This window comes from Erinaceus europaeus, chromosome 15 (assembly GCF_950295315.1).
Source record: "Erinaceus europaeus chromosome 15, mEriEur2.1, whole genome shotgun sequence".
NCBI classification, from domain to species: Eukaryota; Metazoa; Chordata; class Mammalia; order Eulipotyphla; family Erinaceidae; genus Erinaceus; species Erinaceus europaeus.
Genome location: NC_080176.1, coordinates 15054754 through 15079430, shown reverse-complemented (window position 1 = coordinate 15079430; position 24677 = coordinate 15054754). Strand labels below are relative to the sequence as shown.

At 46.3% G+C, this 24677-nt stretch overlaps 1 protein-coding gene across 3 annotated transcripts in view; it reads left to right on the top strand.

Annotated features, from left to right (window-relative positions):
- ABCC1 (ATP binding cassette subfamily C member 1) overlaps nucleotides 1-24677 on the top strand; it is a 135091-nt gene that overhangs the window by 63254 nt on the left and 47160 nt on the right. For all 3 annotated transcript variants that reach the window (XM_060172909.1, XM_060172908.1, XM_060172910.1), the window contains 7 exons: nucleotides 3951-4012; nucleotides 6345-6476; nucleotides 10722-10952; nucleotides 11685-11862; nucleotides 12861-13022; nucleotides 19024-19116; nucleotides 21677-21880. In XM_060172909.1, the coding sequence (XP_060028892.1) occupies nucleotides 3951-4012; nucleotides 6345-6476; nucleotides 10722-10952; nucleotides 11685-11862; nucleotides 12861-13022; nucleotides 19024-19116; nucleotides 21677-21880 (1062 nt within the window). The remainder of the gene's footprint in view (nucleotides 1-3950; nucleotides 4013-6344; nucleotides 6477-10721; nucleotides 10953-11684; nucleotides 11863-12860; nucleotides 13023-19023; nucleotides 19117-21676; nucleotides 21881-24677) is intronic.

Sequence of the window (24677 nt, the reverse complement as noted above, 5' to 3'; positions counted from 1 at the left end):
AAAAAAGTGTATGAGGTCCCTGAATTGCTCTCAGTGTCATTGTGTTATTATAATGTTGATGAGGGGGAAAAATCCTGGCTGATGTTGAGCAGAATGTTATCTAAAGACCTACTTTTTTTTTTTTTTTTCGGTGTTGACATCAAACTTTATTTTAAATGATTTTATAGTTGAACACTTGACCAGAAGGATGTGGGAAGAGGAAGACAGAGCAGGATGGGGGAAAAGACATGGGATTGAGCAATTGGATGTCACTACACTCAGTTGTGCGTGCGTGTAAAGACCTACTTTTATGCTGCGTCATTTTGCTTAAAATTACAGTTTCCAAAAACCTATTGGTGGCATTAAGGAGACTGAATGATTACTGATGACAGGTCCCACTAGTCTAGCTTTTGTTTATGTGGGACCTTGGGCATCTATGTTAAAGTCCCCAGGGTGGCCAGGGCCAAGGCCTCCGCTAATCACATCTAAGAGTTGGTGACTCTTAGCCTTGACTGTGTGTTCAGGGAACCTTATCATTCATGGAAATACTCAAACATGTGTCACAGTGGACAGCATTAACTCTTGACCCTGCATGGCATCTCTAAGCATTTCAGTGTCTATTTCTGAAATATAAAAAAGCTTGCTTTTAGCAACAGTATATTTTGAAATAGCAAAAAGATAAAAATAATTGTCACCTAACCTTCCCCATTGACATCATGTCAAAGATAGTGATTTTGGGGGGCCAGGTGGTGGCATACTTAGTTGAGCGAACATGCCACCATACATACCCACCTGGGTTTGAGCCCCCACTCCCCACCTGCAGGGGGCATGCTTCACGAGTGGTGAAAAAGAACTGCAGGTGTTTTATCTTGCTTCTTCTCTGTCTTCCCTTCCCCTCTCCATTTTTCTGACCTATCAAATAAAATAGAATAAAAAACAAGGGCAAAAGGGAAAATAAATAAATAAATAATTTTTTTAAAGGGGGAGGGAGGGAGGGAGAAATTTTGAATAGTGCAACCATCTTACTATTATCTGGCCTAACCACATGAATAATAACCCTTTAGTATCAAGAGCCAATTAATCCATTTTGGTTTTGAAATAGTGCAGTCTCCTGTGTTGCATCATTCCTTCTTATTTTATTTACTGAACAGTTTTTAACTATTTTTATTTATTTCACATGAGATAGATAAGGAGTTTCACATTCAACACTAGGGATTGAACCAGAGCCTCAGGCAGCAAGTCCTATGCTTGGCCAGCTGAACTGTTTACTGGCTGTCTAATCAGACTATTTTTTTAAATATTTATTTTTAATTTTTATTTATAAAATAGAAACACTGACAAGACCATAGGATAAGGGGGGTACAATTCCACACAGTTCCCACCACCAGAATTCTGTATCCCATCTCCTCCCCTGATAGCTTTCCTATTCTTTAACCCTCTGGGAGAGTGGATCCAGAATCATTATGGGGTGCAGAAAGTGGAAGGTCTGGCTTCTGTAATTGCTTCCCTGCTGAACATGGGCGTTGACAGGTCGACCCATACTCCCAGCCTGTCTCTCTCTTTCTCTTGTTGGGCAGAGCTCTGGGGAAGTGGGGCTCCAGGACACATTGGTGGGGTTGTCTGCCCAGGGAAGTCTGGTTGGCATCATGATAGTGTCTAGAACCTGGTGGCTGAACCAGTTTTGAAGCAACCTCCTTGCAGAGCTTAGGTCAGGTGTTGTCTCCAGTTGCCATCTTGGCTCCACCCACTAACCAGACTGTTTCTGCACAAAGACCCTCCCCCGCCAGCTCTTGGTCACCTTGTGGTGTAGCTCATCATCTTAGGAAAGATGAGGAAATTCTTGTTTCCTCCCATCTTCTCTTTTCCAAACTGTGCTATGCCTGGGTTTTCATCTGTGATACCAAGAGATTTTCTTTCTTTTCTTTTTCTTCTTCTTTCAGAATCTATATAAACTTGCTTATTTTGACATTCACAATGTATCTACTTCTTATCTTTCCTGCAGATCAGATGGTCCCAGTTGGAGGATGTGGGGGTCCCTTCCTCTTGCCTCTGAGGCCTTTGAGCAGCTCATCTCATCTCCCCTTTCCTTACTGTGGGCCTTGACAAAAAGTTGAAGGCTTATCTTGCATTTCCTACCTCAGCAACTTTGCTAAGGACTCAAGATTCAAATAAAAACACAGACAAGCCAACACAAGAGCTCTGGTCCTATTCCTCAACCAGCCTGATCATAATCTGGAGGGATTGGGGGTAAGAGGTGATTTTTGTAAAGTCACTTAAGCAGCATCTTCTCAGATGAGGCTCCTGATACCATTCTTATCTCTGAAAACTGCTGGAGCCTAGAGCCACAGCCTCAGCTAAACCTCTCATCACTGCTCGGTGACTGGACCCCTCTGTGCCCTAAAGCTAGCATTTCAGAACGGGCCCCCAAGTCTGCCAGCCCTGAAAGTCTGCCTGCCCTTGTATGTAGCCCCAGCTCTTTGCTGATGTCCCTCGCCTTGTCTGTACAGTGTTGCTGTGGAGCTCATCCTGTGCCTCATCTGCTGAAGAGGCTTTGTTTGTCATATGACCCCAGGGCCCGACGCATACTAGGCAGGTGCTCTGTTCTGAGTCACCTCCCAGGCACATGTTTTCTACCGGAGGAGGTGGGGACTGAAGCTCCATTCCACCATCCATGGAGTCTCATGCATTTTGTCCGGGGTGCTCCCATCCAGTGCCAGGAGTGGCACCCAGGACCTCACACATGCTGGGCATACTGTCAACTATTGAACCACCTCTCCAGCCCAGGAGGGTCTTTAAAACCTTGTTTAGAATCTGCCCAGGACTTCTCACTGCCCTGGGTGTGAAGACCAAAAGGCCTTCCATAACATCTAATGCAGACTCTGCACAGCCTCTGTGCAGACTGTGCAGGCTCCCTCTTGTTTCCTTGGACAGCCTACTTCTTCCCACCACAGGGCTTTTGCACACACTGTTGTGCCAGGCAGGCCTTTCTTTCTTCCATTATTTAGTTTTCCCTAGCTGACTCTCTGTCCCCTAGGACACCTTCTTGACTTTTGTCAACTAGATCAGCCCCCATCCCTGAATCCAGTCATACTGTGAGCCTGAAAGAGACATCCATGGCCTCATTGCTCACGTGAATCCAGCCGGAAGGAAGCTTCTGTCAAGGTTGCATTTTTTGCATTTGTGTTCATCTGATCCTTTGATTGGCGTGTCTCTCTGAGGCCTGCCAATTTGGGGCTCACATCTGGTCTTGCCTTTCCTGGCTGTGGAATCCGGGGCCAGTCATCTCACACTCCGTGCCTGTTTCTTTAGCAGCAAAAGGAAGGAGACACTTTGACATGTTTCACAGGCTAGTTAGGAAGCTTACACGACATGATTCTCATAAAACATTCAGAGTTCAGCTAACTGCTAGAGAACTTTAATAGTTACTCTCAATGTGATTATTTTGATATGCCACAGCCCTCCTAAAGGGAAGGATTATGTTTGCTCAGAATTGTATATAATGTGTCAGGAATATAGTAGATGCTCAGAACATGATTGTTGAATGAATAAATGAAATGGGAACAACAGTAATGTACACCGATATGATTCTGTGGGGATAGATCACAGTAGCACTTTGTAGTGTGGTACATAGGTGCTCAGAAAACATTTGCCGAATGAATGAGTGAATTAACAAATGAATGAATGGCTCAGTGAAAACCATGGTAATGCTGCTCCTATTGGCTTTTTATCGGTCTGTAAGATGAGGCAGGGGGGTGGCACTTGGGGCTATTTCTGCAAATAGAAGGCATTTATTTGCTGGGTGAAACTCAAGAAATTGCTACAAGATTTTTCTTGGTCTCCTGGTGTGGTCAGTGGCGTGAGAGTGGCCTCAGGTCCTCTGGGAGGAAGTGGGGTCAGCCAGGGGCTTCCTGTGAGAAAAGTCTGATAGTGCATTTCTTCCTCCTAACACCCCCCCCATGTTTTCTCTGCAGAACCCTTGTCCAGAATTCGGTGCTTCCTTTCTCTCCAGGATCACCTTCTGGTGGATCACAGGGTAAGGTCAGAGCGTGGCCCGGGGGCTGGGCCATGGTGTTGGCTCCGTCCAACCCCCCTCCCATCTTGGGGCACATTGTGCCCTGAGTCTGCCTGCCCTGGGCATGGGGTCTTGGAAACACAGAATCTGTCCTCAACATTTGTGAGCCCACTTTGATAAAAACAGGTGGTACAAATAGCTGAGTCTCCATGCACAGCTTGGAGCAATCATAAACTTGACTATCTTGGCTTGAGTTAGCTGCTCACCCTTTTTTTTTTTTTTTAATTTCTTAATGCATTTTCATTATTTTTTCTTTGTTTTTTTAAATTTCTTTATTGAAGGATTAATGTTTTACATTCAACAGTAAATACAGTAGTTTGTACATGCATAACATTTCTCAGTTTTCCACATAATACAACCCCCATTAGGTCCTCTGTCATCCTTTTTGGACCTGTACTCTCCCCCACCCACCCACCCCAGAGTCTTTTACTTTGGTGCAATACACCTCACTCTTTCTTTTTCTTTTTTCTTTTCTTTTTTTATTTTACCAGAGCACTGATCAGCTCTGGTTTATGGTGGTGCAGGGAGGGGATTGAACCTGGGACTTCAAAGCCTCAGGCATGACAGTCTGTTTGCATAACCATTATGCTATCTACCCCTGCCCCCCCTCTTTTTCTTTCTTTCTTTCTTTCTTTCTTTCTTTCTCTCTCTCTCTCTCTCTCTCTCCCTCTTTCTTTCTCCCCCATCACTTCCTTCCTTTCTCTCTCTCTCTCTTCCTTCCTTTCTTTCTTTCCTTCCCTCCCTTCCTCCCTCTCCCTTCCTTCCTTCCTTCCTTCCTTCCTTCCTTCCTTCCTTTCTTCTTTCCTTTCTTTCTTTTTTCTTTCTTTCTAGTAGAATTCCTCCCATGAGTGGCATTTTGTCAACTTTCTCACCGTTAGAAAAACAGTACATGTGCAGGCATGTGGGTGAAGGCCATGAACGAACACCAGAGGCAACCTTTTTTGTTTGTTCTGGGAAGATAACTCAGAATACAGGGCTTACATGCCCAAGACCCCAAAAGCTACAGGTTCAGTCCCTGGCAATACTTTATGCAAATCTGAGCCACACTTTTTTTTTTAATATTTTATTTTATTTATTTATTCCTTTTTGTTGCCCTTGTTGTTTTATTGTTGTAGTTATTATTGTTGTTGTCGTCGTTGTTGGATAGGACAGAGAGAAATGGAGAGAGGAGGGGAAGACAGAGAGGAGGAGAGAAAGATAGACACCTGCAGACCTGCTTCACCGCCTGTGAAGCGACTCCCCTGCAGGTGGGGAGCCGGGGTTCGAACCGGGATCCTTATGCCGGTCCTTGTGCTTTGCGCCACCTGCGCTTAACCCGCTGCGCTACAGCCCGACTCCCTGAGCCACACTTTTTTTTTTCTCTCTCCCTCTCTCTTTCTCTCCCCACCTTCCTCTCTCCCTCTGTCCTTCTACTCTCCTTCCCCCTCTCTCTTACCCTTTCTGCTTCTTCTCCTTTCTCATTCTCTGTCTCACAGTAAATAAATACTTAAGAATGCTTTAAAGGGCCAGGAGTAGCTCAGCAGTAGAACACATGCCATAATGTGCATGAGGCCCTAGCATTTAAGCCCTGTACCACATAGCACTGGGGAAGCTCCACAAGTGGTGGGGGAGTATGATGGTGTCTGTCCTCTCTATCTTTCCCTCTCTTACTCAAAGAAATAAAGAATGGAAAATAATTGGATCAGGGAGGATACTCAGCTGGACTCTGGTCTCATTCTCCACCATGTCAATTTAAAAAAAATTTTTTTTTGGGAGTCGGGCAGTAGCGCAGCAAGCTAAACACATGTGGCATGAAGCGCAAGGACCGCTGTAAGGATCCAGGTTTGAGCCCCTGGCTCCCCACCTGCAGGGGAGTCGCTTCACAGGTGGTGAAGCAGGTCTGCAGGTGTCTATCTTTCTCTCCTCATCTCTGTCTTCCCCTTCTCTCTTCATTTCTCTCTGTCCTATCCAACGACGACATAAATAATAACAAAAACTACAACAAGAAAACAAGGGCAACAAAAGGAAATAAATAAATATTAAAAACAAACAAACAAAAAAATTTAATTATAAATTAGAGCTATCTTGGTATTCTTCACCTAAAATGTTCTGAGTGTATCCATAAAATGTGGGGCTGTTTTTCCTGGGAGACATACAGGATCATTGACATGATCCACTTGGTCGGGCTTTCTCATTTGCCATCTGGGCTACCCTGGATTGGATGTCCCCAGCTAGAGGGGGTCTGTGCTCCTGTGGTGATGGGGTGGTGTTAGGGGTGTGGTTCTCATCACTTCTCCATGTGTTTTGGCCCCAGGTTGATGATCCGAGGCTACCGCCAGCCCCTGGAAAACACTGACCTCTGGTCCCTGAACAAGGAGGATACGTCAGAGCAAGTTGTGCCCGTTTTGGTCAAGAACTGGAAGAAGGAATGTGCCAAGTCCAGAAAGTAAGTGCCAATCCCACTGCCTCAGGGGAAGCTGGACTGACTCTTAGACACCCATCACTTCCTTACCTGCCCGTTGAAATAGGACCGATGAGTCCAGCCACCTGATCCCTCACAATAATAGTCAGTGTCTCCATTTCCATCATTTATGCAAAAGAAAAAGGCTTATTTACAAACATTGTACAATGCTGGGAACAGAGGCTGTTGTTTTCCCTCAAGTCATTCTAACTCTCACTGCTTTGGGCTACTTTTGAAATCCCCTGGGCTGGGAGGTGGAGCTGGATCTCTTGACCTGAATTCTGTCCCCCACTACAGTGGGCAATACCCAAGGGCTCTTTACCCAACCGTCATACCTCCCCAAGAATTTAACCCCTTTAGCTTAAAGTCCTGGGCAGGTTGCCCTGCCCCTCTGAACCAGAGTTTGGCTCCTCTGAAGAATGGGGTAGAGCTTTACCTGGGGCTCTGCAAGGGATGCCACCCTCTTTACCTCCACCTCTTTTTTCTCTGCCTCCCTCCTACCTCTGGCATCCCAAACAATCCTGCTCTTCTAAATGTTTAGGTTCCACACACCAAATCAAACACATTATGGCATTCAGCCAAAGAAGTGTATCCCCAGACCCCCAAGTCAAATGTAACTTTGATTGTCCTTTTTTTTTTTTTTTTCCCCTTGTCTGGCAGAGTTTCTTAGGCAAGTTTTAGCCTCACAGCTAAACTGAGAGGCAGGTAGAGTTCCATGTGCTCCCTGCCAGGCAGAATGTGGAGAAGCCATCACAACTACTGTCCTGGCTATGGCCCAGGCCTGCTGGTCACTTCCTCGAGCTGGTTGAGCAGGGGGCCAGCCTAGAAGGTGCACATTCCCTCAGACCAGCTGACCTTCCAGCAGGGAAAACTAGCCTTGAGGCCTGATTTCTCCTGAACTGCTAGAACACCCAGGTTGTGAGTCTTAGTGAGGCCCTGGCTGTGGGTAGGGATTGGGAGCATTCATATTGCTGGCCACTAGGATGTCAGCAGAGGACATTGTGCTACTGGCCCTGCAGGGTGGCTGTGGACCAGGGAGAGGGTGCCTAGGGGAGGAGGGTTGAGCTGGAATCTCTCTGGGCCCAGCACAGTCAGGAGGGGTTTGAGTGCTGAGCCCAGTGTCCGTGACTCAGTTGGGGGTTCTCAGGCAGAGTGGAGTCCCACGTTCCCTGCTGGATGAGGTCTAATCCTTGGGTAGGGTTTCACCCTTCCTGATAGCCAAGCCTTGCAGACTGCTAACTGTGGGACTCAATGTATAGTGATGACAAGTGGCACCCATCCTTGGGTCCCCTGGGTTGGCAGAACCTGAGAACACAGATTTGTAAAAAACAGATCCCTTTGGGTCTCAGTTCTTCAGGCACAAAAAAGCAGAAGAAAAAGAAAGGAAAGAAATAAAAGGGGAAGAAAAGGAAAGGTCTTGAGTCATTTGCATTGTCAGCAGCCTTGATTCCCCCCAGAGTGGGGTGCAGGACTTGCCACGCCCATCGTGGTTTCTAAACCTGGGGTTCTATGCAGGTTAACTCCAAATAAAGAGTGTGACCCTCCAGTGAAGCATGCAAAATGTGTTTCCTGGGTTGTAGATCAGGTCTGCCCTGTGTCCCACAGTGGATGAGGGGGTGCCTTTTTAAGTCTGAGACAGCCTTTGCCCCAACCCTGAAAGAGCTTCTTGAACAAAGAACACACAAAGCCACCGGAAGTCTCCTGGCTTCTCTTGAACTGCTCTTCTACCTGCCTTGGCTTCCTTGAGCTTCCTGCCATCCTTCAAAGGCCTGCCTCATCCCTTCAGTGTCCTTATCGTCACACCTCACTCGCTTCTTCCATCTGCTGGATGCATCCTTCTGCACCCATTTCCCTCCCCAGCCAAGTCTGCGCCCTCATATTCAAGATTTGCATTTGATGCCACCACCTCTAGCAAGTCCCCACCACCAGTGCTGTTGTCTTCCTTTCATAACTTCTCCATGGTATGGCTCTCCCCAGGGAATGTGCTGAATTCATTCATGGAAGAGTGACTAGTGGATACCTTTGGCCAGAAGTGGATTAGGCCAGAAGTCCAGGAGATAGCACACTCCTTACCATGTATTAAACCCTGGTTTGAACACCAGCACCACATGAGAGCACCATGAACAGACAGTAGCTAGGGAGATCCATGAATGGTGGAGCAGTGCTGTGATGTTTTTTTTCCTCTGTCTACTCTCTGTTTGTCTGTCTCCCTCTAAATTAATGGGGGGGAAATGGCCTGGGGTGGTCTCTCAGTGGTGATATCACATGCACAGGCTCTGGATTCATTCCCTGATGCTAAAGAACGTTTACATGTCAGTTTAAGTGAGCTTGCCACTTCTTCCCATTCCCAAGTCCCTTGTTGTGGGCAGCTTCTCCTGACTCAGTCCTTCCTCCCCCTCCAACTTGCCTTTCTCCTCTTGCCTTCTCTCTTCCTCTCCCCTCCAGAAGACTCCCATGTTTTCATTCCCTTACTTGGCCCACCTGCTTTTTGTGATATCTCTCTCCCAGCCTGAGCCCTCCTCCTCCCTTTGGCAGCCACTGTCCTTGCCACCAAAAGCAGCTGTGGGTCAATGGTGGCGCCTGCAGGCTCAGGTCCCAGACTTAGTGTAGGAAGTGGTGCAGAGAAGGAAGTGGGGAGACAGAGCCACTCCCTTCCTCTCTGCCTGGCCTTCTGAAAGGGTGTGTGTGTGTGTGTGTGTGTGTGTGTGTGTGTGTGTGTAATCTGCGAAAGTCAGTAACATGAGCTGTGATAGTGGGAAACAGAAATACTTCTTTGTGGTCAGCAGAAAGTTGCACCTAATCTCAGAGATGCCTATATCCTGACCCCCAGAACCTATCACTCTCTTACTTTTTGGCTATATCCCTTGAATTTTTATTTGAATTTTAGAACTTCCCAGTCAATTTATTTATTTATTCATTTATTCATGGGAAAGATAGGAGGAAAGCGAGAAAGAACAAGATGTCACACTGGTTCATGTATTGCTGTGGTCTGAACTTGGGACCTCATGCTTGAGAGCCTAATGCTTTATCCACTGCACCATCTCCTAGACCACTCCTGTCAATTTTTCTAATGAAGTTTTTTTTTTGTTTTTTGTTTTGTTTTAATGAGCTGGGTCTTTGTGCATGTGTGATTTCATTGCTGCCACACTGCATTTTCATTTAGATAGATAGTTGATGGATGGGTGGGTGGGTGCATAGAGGGAGGGGAAAATAAATGTCACAGCTCCAGAGCTGCCCCATAATGCTGTGGCACTCCCATGCGGTCCCACAACTCGCCCCACACCTTATAAATGGCAAGACAGGTACCCTACCTGGTGAGCTATACCTCTGGCTTGCATTAGTGAAGCTTTGCTTTTAGTGAAGACTTGCTTATTTATTTATTTAACTATTTTTTTACTTATGAAAAAGAAGGAGGGAAGGAGAGCCAGAACATCCCTCTGGCACATGCTGTGCCAGGGATCAAACTTAGGATCTCAGGCTTGACACTATCTGAGGCCACAGTGAAGATATTTCACAAAAGATGTTTATTTTTTGAGTGGGAGAAAGACCAGAGCACCCCCCCCCACACACACACACACACACACACACGTATGCTTCCCAGGGATCAACCCCAAGCCCTCCGCCGTCATGTAGGGAGTCACCTCCCTGACTGGCTGCTAGCTTGTCTGCATCTAAAAGGAAAACCAACTAGGATTCTTTCTTTCTTGAAATATTTTTATTCAATTATATCTTGAAAGAGAAAGACAGAGATAGACACCTGAGTACTGCTCAGCTCAGGTAGTTAATGATGCTAGGGCTTGAACTTGGGATCTTGGGGCCTCAGGCATGCAAGTCCTGTGCATTCTCACTGTGCTAGCTACTCACCCCCCCCCCCCCAAGCTGGGGTTCTGATAGTGTGGTTTCGTTGGATGTGCACTTTCTAACGCCCTTTACCTGGATTAGCTCATTTAATTTTCACAGCAGCCTTACAAGGCTGCGAAATTTGTTTCCATTTTACTCCTATTTTACAGAGGAGGAAACTAAGCCTGGAGAGAGAAACTCTCCTGAGGTCACACAGTCAGCTGAGGTGGTGAGCCTGTGCTCTAATCACTGAACTAAGCTTCCTGTGTGACATCGGGCCTCCCTCCCTGCTCTCTGGTGGGGTGAGGAGGGAAGGGTTCTCTAACTTGCTCCTACAGCTGGCAGGCTGAGCCCTTGTAGGCCCTACAGCCACCCCTGCTCTTGTTGCAGGCACCCTGTGAAGGTTGTGTACTCCTCCAAGGAGCCCGACAAGCCAAAAGCAAACTCCAAGCTGGATGTGAATGAGGAGGCTGAGGCTCTGATTGTCAAGTCCCCGCAGAAGGAGCGGGAGCCATCCCTTTTCAAGGTGTTGTACAAGACTTTCGGGCCCTACTTCCTCATGAGCTTCTTGTTCAAGGCTCTGCACGACCTGATGATGTTTGCCGGCCCAGAGATCTTGAGGTAAGACCTCTTCCTTCCCACCTGGCCATTTTTCTCACTGTTTTAAAAACAGACAAAGCAATTTTATTTAATGGCCACATGCACTGCTAGGGGTTGAACCCGGGGCCTCAGACTGCATAACATGTCTACCTACTGAGCCACCTCTAACCACCTGTTGTCCTTGATCTTTCACTTGTGTGGTTCTACCCACTCTCTTAGGGTCATGTGACCCATGCCAGTGGGCACATAGCCAAGACTCCATTTCACCCAGTTTGCTTAATGCTTTGCTTTAACACCATCTTAACTGCAATCACTTTGGCTGCTAGTAATAAAAACTCTCTTGAGTTGGAAGCAGGGAGGCAGGTAGATTGTCTTGGGAAAGGATGGGGGCAAGGGAGTGAGCCCAAGCTCAGAAAAAACAGTGCAGCAAGAAGGAAGTCCCTTTTCTGCTCTTCTTTTCCTCTCTGTCTGTCTCTTTGAGACCACGTTCCTCCTCATCACCTGCATACATCTGTCTTTCATATTCTTTGGTCATCTGGGTGACACAATGCTGGTGAGATGGGCTGTCAGAGCAGGCATCTCAGAGCATCTGAGTGGAGGGGAAGCCCACACAGACCCATAAGTCCGTTTGCCCATCTCACAATGGAAGAAGCCTCAGCACCTGCCTTGCCTGGGAGAAACTCAGAGCACTGAAACCAAACATGTGGTGCCAAGTCATGTCCCCCTGACTCCCTCTTGCTTGCTCCTCTGCAGGCTGCTCATCAACTTCGTGAATGACAAGAGCGCCCCCAGCTGGCAGGGCTACTTCTACACGGCACTACTGTTCATCAGTGCCTGCCTGCAGACCCTGGTGCTGCACCAGTACTTCCACATCTGCTTCGTCAGCGGTATGAGGATCAAGACTGCTGTCATCGGGGCTGTCTACCGCAAGGTGGGTACACCTAGCCGCCCCACTCTCCTGCTGCTGGCTCCATGCTTGTGGGCATGGTAGCTGGGGTTCCAGTCCAGCTTCTGCAGCAGTAGGGTAAGGGTGAATAAATGACGGTGGGCATTAGGGACTGACCTTCAGGCATTAGCATTAGAAGGACTGATTTCCAGGGAGAATGGGTGGGTGTCCATGGGCGCCCGCGTCAGCTGTGGGCAGTTGAATATCTTTGGTGGTAGACCAGTAACCCTTGATTTGAGGGAGTCCAAGTTTAAACCATTGCTCTAGGTGAGTCTAACTTGCAGCCAGAGCTAAGAGCCAATGAGCTAGAATATCTTTCCTGACAACTGGTTCTCGGCTCTTCCCAACCCAGTAGTCCAGGCAGGGTCCTTGCCACAGAGGCTCAGAGAAAGGAAGGGCCCAAGATGGCTAGTCAGTTCCTTCAGAAAGGATGAGCACAAAAGCCCTGTTCACTAGGCCAGGAACCATCCACTCAGCCAGAACAGAGCTCAAATAGAATATTAACAGCAGCCACACAGAGAACTTAGCACTATAGTTGAGAAAGCCTGGTCTTGACCTTGATCCTTCAGTGGGATCTGGAAACCAGCAGCATAGACTTCACCTGGGAGCTCTAACAGCACTGCTAGTTAGAAATGCAGAGGCTCGGGCCCACCCAGACCTGTGTGTGATATTCCCCGACCTGTGTGTAATATGCCCACTAAAGTGTGAGAGTCTGGGTTCAGGTGATCTCAGACCCTTTCCATATTGAAGAGCTCAATGGGAAGGTAGACACAAGTGCCCTGTGTAAGGGGACAGCTTCACTGGGATGAGGAGGAAAAGGTGGAGGAGGAGCCGGGAAGGCAGATAAGCCAGCAGGGGAGGAGAAAGTGGTGTGGCCTTTCCAGAATAGAGCACTTGCTTCTTTCTCCCCTTGGTCCAGAAGGAAAGCCCAGAGCTCCCCACCTTCCCCCTCACCCTCTCTGTCTCTCCCCTTCGTCCTACAGGCCTTGGTGATCACCAACTCAGCCAGGAAGTCTTCCACCGTCGGGGAGATTGTCAACCTCATGTCTGTGGACGCACAGCGGTTCATGGACCTGGCCACATACATTAACATGATCTGGTCAGCCCCCCTGCAAGTCATCCTTGCCCTCTACCTCCTGTGGCTGGTGTGTGTTTGTCGTTGTTCCCCATGGCACAGTGGGGGTGGGTGTTGGGTGGGGGTGACCTCCATCTGTGGCTGGAGGGGGCTCAGGTGGTTGGAAGCCCTGTGGTTTGTTGGTATATATTTGTTTCCCCAAAGATTTACTTGTTTCTTATTAGAGTAGAAAGAGAGAGAGAAGCCAGAACACCTCTCTGGTACATGCGATACCCAGGATCAAACTGGGAGCCTCAGGCACACAAGTTCTGTGTGAGACACACTGAACTTTCTCAGCTGCTCACTGGCATTTGTGCTGCCATCTGCATTTCACTGTCTGGCTAGCCAAGAAACCCCTGAGCATTTTACCCCTTAGCAGCTAAGTTTAATGTTCACTCTGGCAGTTTGCATTAGTCTCTTTTTGACATTGTGTCTATTTAACAACCTGACATTAGACAGAAATTGGGCACATTAAGGGTGGTATGGCCACAGATACAGCATTACATCCTACACTCAGTGTTACAATATTTTTTCAGCTTTGGTGTACACCCACACGCTAATCAGACTCTTTTTTTATTCACCAGCCCGTGTTGGTCAAGATTCTCTTGGTTGCCAAGGGTGGAAATCCAGCTTAGTAGGGGATCTGGGGGTAGCGCAGCAGGTTAAGCACACATGGCGCAAAGTGTAAGGACTGGCACAGGGACTCCAGTTCGAGCCCCTGGCTTCCCACCCGTAGGGAGGTCACTTCATGAGCAGTGAAGCAGGTCTGCAGGTATCTGTCTTTCTCTTCCCCTGTCTGTCTTCCCCATCTCTCTCCCATTTCTCTCTGTCCTATCCAACAGCAATGACATCAGTAACAACAATAGTAATAACCACAACAATAATAAAACAACAAGGGCAATAAAAGGGGGGAAAAGTAGGCTCCAGGAGCAATGGATGCCTGGTTTAGGCACCCAGCCCCAGCAATAACCCTGGAGGCAAAAAAAAAAAAAAAATCCAGCTTAGGGCTGGGAAGATAGCTGAACATGAGAGCAGAGGACATGCATAGCTGAGTCCTCAGAGTTCCTGGCTTTAGTACTGCCATATACCCAGGTTCATTCTCAATTAATTAATTAATTAGCTAATTAATTAAAATCAATAAGTAAATCTTTAGAAATATCTTAAAATTGTTGAAGCAAATAAGGGGAATTTTGTAGGTGCATTAACTGAAAAGCCCAGGGATCAGGCTGCTTTAGGCATGGATGGATGCAGGAGTTAAGGGATGCTTGATCACTTCTCTCTCTCTCATTTGTTGCCTTTCCTCCACCAGGAATTCCCTCTTCCCTCTCCATGAGGAGGCTCCCACCCATCCTTCTGGACTGGGGCAAATGTCTCTTCCATTTCATTCCCCCCTCAATTAGAGGGACTGCTTCCTTCTCAAGGGTGACTACTTGGGAGGGATTGTTCCTGTTTTTCTGTACTCCCATGAGGGGAGGGGGAGACATGGTGTCACATTACCCAGCGTTCCATCAAATTATCAGTTCTGATCTGTGCAGTTTAGAAGTGGAGAGAAACCTATTTTTATTGCATTTTACATTTTTTAAATAATGCACTTTATTGTAGACAATGCATTTTTTTTTTCTTTTTTTTACAAATTAAAGGTTGGTGACATCCCTGCCTTGAGCAAGTTTCTCAAAACCATTTTATTTTTTAAATTTTTTTTTGCCTCCAAAGTTATTGCTGGGGCTCGGGGCTTGCACTACAAATCCACTGCTCCTGGAGGACACTTTTTTTCCCACTTTGTTGCCCTTGTCGTTGCGCTTGTTGTAGTTGTTATTGTTATTATTGTCATAGCTGTTGTTGTTGTTGTTGGATAGAACAAAGAGAAATCGAGAGAGAAGAGAGAAAGATAGACACCTGCAGACCTGCTTCACTACTTGCGAAGTGACCCCCTGCAGGTGGGGATCTGGGGGCTCAAACCGGGATCCTTACGCCGGCCCTTATGCTTTGTGCCATGTGCGCTTAACCCGCTGTGCTACCACTCAGCTCCCTCGGGCCATTTTCTACCAACATGAGTTCATTTTTTTAGTAATCAAAGATTTTTAAATGGATGTTTCTTCAGTTTTAAGATGTAACACTATCATACACTTTCCCCTCATTTTTTCCCCCTTTTATTTCATGGGACAGAGAGAAATTGAGAGGGGAGAGGAAGACAGAGAGGGAGAGAGAAAGACATCTGCAGCACTGCCCTACTGTTCCTAAAGCTTTTCCCTTGCAGGAGGATCTGGGGACTTGAACCCAGCTCCTTGCATATGGTAACTTATGTGATCAGCCAGGTGCACCACTGCCAGGCAACAGCGATCATACACTTTGACCACAATGTCATGTTAACTAGCTTTTATACACACTGGGAAATAATTCAGTGTGACTCAGTTTACTGCGGTACTCACTTTATTGTGGTGGTCTGGAAAGGACCTTAATCTGTCTGTGTTGTGCCTGTGTTGCTTATTTATTTTTTTATTGAGAGGATGAGAGAGCAGAGCATCATGGTTAGAATTATGAGGTGCCTGTAATCAAACCCATGGCCTAACTCATGCAAGGTGTATGCTCCACCTGCTAAGCCACCCCCCTGGCCCCAGTGTGTCTGTAGTTAGTCTTAGCTTCTTAATCTCTCAGAAAAGTAGTCTCCTTACCTGCAGATGGAACAACAGGACTACTTCTTATCTGCAAACCCCCAAATCAGGAAAATCTGAGAAGTGAAAGTTCTTAGCTCATTTGATGGCAAGACCTGAACTGATGGTGAGCTAGACACAATATTGATAATCTTTTCCTATGTGAATGTCCTGTTTATTGCGGGGGTGGGGGGTGCAGTGAGCATCTGGCATGTGCACCTGTGCTTGCGGTGCCCCAGACCACACCGCTTGGTGATTGGCCAGGAGGACTCACAGCTCTAATTCATTATAGCAAGATTAGCAAAAGGTACAGACACAGAGGGCAAAGTTCAAGGATAACCAGGGATAGGCTTCCAAGAATCCTTTCCCAATGGAGTCAGGCAGGATATACTTAGTTCTCCAACAGCTAGGGCTCTGCCAGCATCAGTGGGGTGTTGCCAGCCAGGGAGCCCCTATATCTGCCCTGCAACTGGGTTTTGGTGGAGCCTGAGCTGACCACACAGACTACCTGGCACATCTCAAACTTCTAGACTCCCAGAAGGGAACAGGGCTGCTCAGTATAAGCCCCACTGTTCTTGCCAAATCCAAGAATGGTGGGAACCCTCCCTAAATCCAATCTTTCCAGATGCCAGCCAATATCCCTCAAGCTAAATAGATATCCACTGTGTTGTTTTCTCATTAGGACCTTCCTAAAATTCCAAGGATCTCATTAGGCAAACTCAGGCCAGTGAAACAGCTCACTGGAATAGTGTGCTGCTTTACCATGCACACAACCCATCTTTGTTTTTTGGTTTTTTAAAAATTTTTTTTATTTAAGAAAGGATTAATTAACAAAACCATAGGGTAGGAGGGGTACAACTCCACACAATTCCCACCACTCAATCTCCATATCCCACCCCCTCCCCTGATAGCTTTCCCATTCTCTATCTCTGGGAGCCTGGACCCAGGATCATTGAGGGTTGTAGAAGGTGGAAGGTCTGGCTTCTGTAATTGCTTCCCCGCTGAACATGGGCGTTGACTGGTCGGTCCATACTCCCAGTCTGCCTCTCTCTTTCCCTAGTAGGGTGTGTCTCTGGGGAAGCTGAGCTCCAGGACACATTGGTGGGGTCTTCAATCCAGGGAAGCCTGGCCAGCATCCTGGTGGCATCTGGAACCTGGTGATTGAAAAGAGAGTTAACATACAAAACCAAACAAATTGTTGAGCAGTCATGGACACAAAGCTTGGAATAGTGGAGAGGAAGTGTTAGGGAGGTACTCACTGCAAACTCTAGTGTACTTCTGCTTTCAGGTATATATTTTGCAGTAGTTTATGGATACGTGTGAACATAAGCTCTCTCTCACAGAAACTGGTGTATATCTAGGTTATGGGACTTTGTTAGAAAGTGAACCACCTGAGATGAAATTAGAGTGTACTATAAAAGGAAAGGTCTCACCCGAGTAATGAAGCTGAAGGGTTGTCATTCCACACGTGAAGTCTCTGGACACAGTCTGAGGTGAAGCATGTTGAGGTGGCAATCGTTGCGTTGGTTAGGTTGTGATCGGCGGATGCAATATTATTTGGTATGGATTGGGAGAGGCATACGGGAAAGTGGGCCCTATCCAAGGGTTCCAGGACTGGGGGAAGTAGGGGCTCTGTAGTGGAGATGTGAGGTTCCTGCTGTCTTAGGGTTCAAAAAGACAATCGATAGTTAATGTTAATCATCCCATTATTTGGTAATTGGGTTAACTTTGAAAAGTCCTTTTGTTAGGGTTTGCTGTACAGTACCCAGTATCTTGTATATAGCTGTGCTTTTGGACGCTTCTAATCTACTTGGTCTAGGATTTTGAGAGAGTCCGCATATCAAATACACATCCTATATATTAAAAAGATTCAGTTTGTGTTTTGAGAAACTTTGAGACATACAATTGATTTTCCCCCTCTCATATTAATTAACTACTGATTTATATGTCTGCATTTTGCTAGGAGTGTACATAAACACCATTCCTACCACCAAAAGAATGTGACCCTTCCCTCCCACCCACTCCCACCCCCCACTGTCCCAGGAAGCTGCATGTCTACCCCTCACCACAGGGTTTTTACTTTGGTGCCCTACTTACAATTTGATCAGGTCCTGCTTTTAGTTTCCCTTTCAGATCTTCTTAGTCAACTTCTGTTGATGAGTGGGATCATCCCATACTCATCTTTATCTTTCTGACTTAGTTCACTTAACATAATTCCTTCTAGCTCTGTCCAAGATGGGTCAGAGAAGGTGGGTTCATTGTTCTTGATAGCTGCATAGTATTCCATTGTGTATATATACCACAGCTTTCTCAGCCACTCATCTGTTGTTGGGCACCTGGGTTGCTTCCAGGTTTTAGCTATTATGAATTGTGCTGCTATGAACATAGGAGTACACACCTCTTTTTGGTTGGGTGTTATGGAGTCCTTGGGGTATAAGCCCAGGAGAGGAATTACTGGGTCATATGGAAGGTCCATGTCTAGCCTTCTGAGAGTTTTCCAGACTGCTCTCCACAGAGGCTATACCAATTTACATTCCCACCAGCAATGTAAAAGGGTTCCTCTGTCCCCACGTCCTCTCCAGCATTTGTTGCTGCTGTCGTTTTTGATGTATGCCATTCTTACAGGAGTGAGGTGGTATCTTAGTGTTGTCTTAATTTGCATTTCTCTGACAATCAGTGACCTAGAGCAATTTTTCATATGTTTGTTAGCCTTTTGGATCTCCTCTGTAGTGAATGTTCTGTTCATATCATTTGCCCATTTTTGGATGGGGTCATTTGCTTTTTTGGTGCTAAGTTTGCTGAGCTCTTTATATATTTTGGTGATTAGTTTCTCGTCTGATGTATGGCATGTGAAGATCTTCTCCCATTCTGTGAGGGGTCTCTCTGTTTGTTTAATAGTTTCTTTGGAACACAACCCATCTTTGAACCCAGCCGCCACTACACTGAACAAAGCTTCTGTGCTGTGGTCTCTTTCACTGTGGCCTCTTTGTCTCTCTGAAATAAATAAATTCATATAAGAAATAAGAGATCATGGGTGTGCAAGTTCTTTTTTCTTCTTCTTATTTATTCCCTATGAGAGATAACCAGCGCACAACTCTGCCATATGGGATACTGGGGATTAAATTCAAGGCCACATGCACTTAAGTCCAGAATTCTACCATGGCAATACCACCTGGGCTCTGGGCTCGTAAAGGGCTCATGAGATCCTGAGAGATGCTCAGGAATAAATGTGAAGAATCTTAAGAGTTTATTAAGGGGTAAAAGTCACCTCTGTGCCCTCAACTTGCAGAGTTGGTTACAGGTGGCTCTGCCCATGGAAGCCATGCTTTGGGACAGTGCTCTCTGACTGGAAGGAATTAAGACTCTGCTTTGCTTCCTTAGACCCTGGGCCCTTCTGTGCTGGCTGGTGTGGTCGTGATGATCCTCATGGTGCCCCTCAATGCTGTGATGGCCATGAAGACCAAGACCTACCAGGTGGGTGTTGCTCTCCCCCTGGCTCCAGGCTAGACCTCTGCCCACCTCTTGGAATAACTACACACCCCAAGAGCTTTAACAGATGCTCATGCCTGGGCTCTTCCCTGGGATTCTGAGTCTGATAGCGTCTCAGGCACTGTGATTTTATTAAGCTGCCCAAGTAATTATTATGGGTGTCCAGTGTTGACAGTTCCCAAAATAGACCATGTGTCCGTGAACCTCTAAGAAAATTCTTATTTCCGGGCAGAGGGTAGATAGCATAATGGTTATGCAAACAGATTCTCATGCCTGAGACTCCAATGTCCTACGTTCAATCCCCCACACCATTATAAGCCAGAACTGAACAGTGTTCTGGTAAATAAGAAAGTTTTTATTTCCTGTGAAATGTACTCAGTGTATGTGCATGTGTGCGTGCATTTGTGTGTGTGTGTTTTCAAGAGTAAAGTAAGAAATACCTCCCTTCACTCCCCCCATTAAGCTCTTAGCTTATGCTTGGTGCAATAATAGGCTTTTCATATAAAAAGAGATTTAGTATTTTCTAAGCTAAGAGAATAAATACCTTCTTATCTTATTAAAAAATGCCCAAATGGCACTGGGAAATGACTCACCCATTAGAGCAAGTCCTTACCATACACAAGGCCCTATATTTGACCTCTGGCACTACATGGGAGCACCATAGACAACACTGAGGCAGCTCCATGGAGGAAGAGCAGTTCTTTTGTGTCTCTCCACTCTGTGTCAGTCTCTCCCTTTCTTCCCTCCCCCTTTCTAAAATAAAGAATAGAAAATTGGGGCCAGACCATGGCACACCTGGTAGAACACACATTATAGTGTGCAAGGAACCAGGTTCTAGCCCTCAGACACCACCTGCAGTGGGGGAGCTTCACAAGTGGTAAAAATAAATAAGTAAATAAATAAATAAAACAGTGCTACAGGTGTCTCTCGTTCTCCTTTTCTATCTCCCCTTAAGTATATAGAAAATTCACCCAGGGAGGCTGCTCAGTGGTGGTATCTTACGTGGAAGACCCTAGCTTTATTCCCCAGCACTGCATTTACCCCCAAGATTACTGCTCAGTTTTGGCTTATGGTGAAGCTGGGGATTGAACATAGAATCTCAGAGACCCATTATGCTGCCTCTCCCCTGCCTTGGCTGGGGAAACAAGTCTAAATAAAAAAAAAAAAAAAATGCATAGGTTAAAAGGAATTGTCCCTTTCTCTAGCCTCATACATAGGAAACAAGTTGAAGCGAATCCTTCTGGAAGGTCCTATGTATTTTTATGAACTGTGGAGTTTGTGTGGTCTGTCTGTGCTTGTTTGTTGTTTTATCATCACCACATGTAGTTTCACAGAAACACGCCTATTTGCTGTGATCTTAGCAGTTGACAGCATGCCTCAGGAATCTGTCTGAGGCAAGCCACCTTGCATGACTTCATTCTCTTGAACTTGTGCCTAATGGCCCACCACAGTGACAGGCCTGGATTTCTTCCTTTGCTCCCTGTTATGGTCTTTACGATGGGCCTGTAGAATTTCAGACAAGAGCACTTCACCTCACTCACGGAGCTATGGAAGAGAGAAAAAAGTTCCAGAGCACAGGCCTGTCAGAGCAGGAAGCCTCATCAGGTGGGGATAGGAAGAGGCTGGGCCAAGCGTCTCCTTCATCCTCTCCACATGCAGGCTCCCAGGAGTAGCCTGACTCTGAAACTACTTCAGTTGCTGCTGTCTGCATCACATTGCTTAAACTTTCGTCAGCTGTACCCAAGGCTGACCATAGCACTTAAGCTAGGGCTCTATCAAAGCACAAAATGCACACACTCACAAAAAAAAAAAAAAAGGAAAAAGTCTGGCATATGAATCATGCTGTATGGTATCACTGAACAGGTGTGTAGCATGATAACATAGTAGTTGGAACCAGTGCAGCAGTGCAGAGAAGCATTTCAGTATGCTACCCACTGACCGGCTGAAAATCAGTAAGAGAATGGAGGCAAAAAAAAAAAAAAAAAAAAATCAGTATCATCCCTTTGGGTTTGGATCAGCAGAGCAGTGCTCATGCCCCTTATTCCCTGAACAACTAAAGGGGTTTTCTTTCCTCTATTCTTTGAATATAAATTTGATATGTTTTTCTGATGTCTGATTAAGCATGATTTGAAGCATTTCCCTCCTGATAAAAGTGTTCATAGGCATATTCCTAGGCTCAAGAATGGGATCAAGGGCCAGGAGAAAGTACATGTCTTGTGTGTGAGGCCCTGGATCCCAGCCCTGTTTCCACACAGGATTGTAGACTGGTGCTATGGTGTCTCCCTCTCCCCTCTTTTTCTCTGTTCCCCAAAGAAATGAAGATTTGCACCAAGGGAGGTCACTTAGTGGTGATATAATGCATGTGTGAGGCCTGGTGCTACAAAAAAAAAGAAGAGGAAGAAAAATGACAGTTGTATTCTTTACAGTTTTATAACTTTTAGGGATTACAGGATTGTCTGTCATGTTTGTAGTGGATGATTATATTGAGTGGTCAGTGGCAGAGCTGTCCCCACGTGCTCCATGTTGATTATTCTTTTCCCCACAGGTGGCCCACATGAAGAGCAAAGACAACCGGATTAAACTGATGAATGAAATTCTCAATGGGATCAAAGTGCTAAAGCTTTACGCCTGGGAGCTGGCCTTCAAGGACAAGGTGATGAACATTCGGCAGGAGGAGCTGAAGGTCCTGAAGAAATCTGCCTACCTGGCGGCCGTGGGGACCTTCACCTGGGTCTGCACCCCCTTCCTGGTAAGTGAAGGATCCTGCCCGTGCCGTTTCATGTTTTATTGCACACCCCTAAATATTTCCAAAGGTCACTATTTCAGCAGGACATTCTCAGACCACTCCTTTCTAAGGCAGCCTCACACACTCCCTTGATTTTCTTTTAAAGATTGATTTGCTAATGAGAGAGAGAGAGAGAGAGAGAGAGAGAACCAGAGCATCACTCCAGCACATATGATGCCGGGGATGGAACTCTGGACCTCATGCTTTTCAGTCTGTCACTTTACCAACTATGCCTGTCTGCCTCATTGACTTTATTCACAAGCACACAGTAACTTCCAGCCTAGAGATACTCAGAGAAGTAGCCAGCTGAGGAACTGTTGGGTTACATTCTGAAGGACAGACAGTAAGGAGTTTATGCCAATGTACTCTGCCTCCTTTATCAAAGAAATCTTGTTAAGGTGTTGAGCTGGGAGGTGATGCAGGTGAGATATTTAAGAAACCCTCTCAGTGCCTGTTGATATGTGAGTAGCCTGACACTGGGTTTTATCAGGCTCAGCTTTAGGTTCCCAGGTTCTGGACCTGCACATAATGCAGTGGGCTAGGAAGCAGGGACTCACAATTAAAACATACCCTCTTCCTCGCTTTTCTTATCCATGAGGTCTGGGTCGGGCTCAAGCATTTACATTGCTCCCTTCCCCTCCCCAACTGCTTTTTAAAGAAAGACTTATTTATTTATGAAAGAGAACAAAAACATCACCTTGCTACATGCAGTGCCGAGGATCCAACTCAGGACCTCATGCTTGATTGTCTAAAACTCCATCAGCTCTGCCAGCTCCTGGGCCACAGCATTTGCATCTATAACTTGTTCCCACTGTGGTTTGGGGACCACACTTTGAGATGCTTGATACTCAGAGTGGTGTCCAGCACCACTGGCAGGAGTGCAGAGTCTCAGGCCCCTCCCAGGACAGAACATGAGTGTGAGTTGACTCTCTCCTGGGTCATTTTGTATACATATTAAGGAAGTACACTGAAAAACTGGCAGAAAGTGGAAGTGAGCCAACTTTGCCAGCGTTCTCTGCAAAGGAGTAGTAGGTAAAGATTTTTGCATTTGAACAATATGGTTCTTGTGGCATGAAGCCTCTCAGCTCTGCCAGTGTGGTGCAGAAGCAGCTGCTGATAACACACAAATGAGTGGGGGACCGAATTTCTGTAAAAATGTGTTTGTAGACACTGCAATGTGGATTTCATGTAACTTTCTCATGGCGTGAGGTGCTTCACTTAAAATTGAATTGGTTAAGCTGTCTTGGCATCAAGCAGCTGAGCCTAGGTGTCAGTCTGAGACCTCAGCCTGGACAGAGACATTGAGGCCTCTGACTACATTAGGATAAAATATGTGGCCTTCGGTTCCCTTGGAAGGTGTTTGCATGTTCTTTCCACTGGCAAATTCCTGCACTTCAAGGACGATGAGGTGTTTACCCACCAGTAGGTGTGATGGAAGACAGGCCTGGAGAGGTCAGGCCAGAGTGGGGATGCCTGTGGGTGGAATTGATGGGGCTATTTTTCTAGAACACGGCCTGGCATTAATCCTGCCCATTTAATGCACTTTCCTAAAATAGCAGCCCCAAGGCTCGGCAGTTGGCATATTTCTATCTCAGAAGCTTTGTGAGTTTCTTGCCTTCTCTTTGTCTTCTACCCTCCCTTGTTAGAATACATGTCATTGCACAGGGCAAGCTAGCTGTTGTGTATTTCTAGGCAGCCCAGATCACACACAGACCTCTTCTTTTTTGGTTATATCTCTAGAACATAAGGAATTAGGCAAGTGGTGCATATTCAATTGATTTTACATAAAGGAATGACTGAGTAAATGAATGAGCAGGAGATTTTGATAAACTGCTTGAGTCAGGAATGATCTTGCTAGTTAAAGAAATCTAACTCAAGATAAATTGCATGAGACTAGGAAGGTAGCATATGCAGAAAGGCCTTGATTCAGTGCCCCCAAAGGCTCCAGGTTCAAACCCCAGTACTGCCAGAAGCCAGAGTTTGACAGAGCTCTGGTAAAAAATAAAAATAAATAATTTGAATTTTAGAAATGTGTGTGTGGAGGAGGGGTTGAAACAAAATTGAAAAGTCTGGGAAGTTGCTGTTTTTAAGTATGAGTAGGGTTTCAGGCCTGGCTGGATCTCCATGCTTCAAACATGACATTAGTTTTCCGAATGCCAAAGTTCAGTGCTTGATGCTCAAAAGGCCAGTTAATCAAGAGACAAGGATTGGTGCAAGGAAAATAAGCTTGATTCAGTGTTAGCAACCTGCGAAGACGGCAGTCTCGTCTCGTGTCTCAAACAGTCTGGCACTCAGACCAACATCTGATGTTTATAGGAGGAAGAAGAGTGAGTGAGTAAGTGACTGAGTGACTGAATGAGTGAGTGAGTCAAAGGGAGTTCAGTTACATAGCTGTCCTGCTAACTTGAGTGACCTAACATCACCAGAGCACAACAACCAGGTCAGGATGATCTGTTCCCTGCAGAACTCCGCATCCCATTGCTAAGCAACCTTTGTAGGACAGCCTCCAAATTCTCTCTGGTGGGGATCAGTGTTTAATTTTTAATTGTCCTTCCCCACCCATTCCTGACTGTCTTCTCACTAAGAAGCACACAATGCATAAGGACATTCTTTGCCATAGCATCAGAAACGGTGAAGGCCAAGAGGGAGAGGCTGTGGGGAAGCAAGCAGGAGCTTCCAGTGCCTGGTCCCTGGTCTCCCAGCTCTGCCTTCTCTGGGGTGATTTCTTTGGCAGACAGGTGCTCACAGTGTAGCCGTCAAC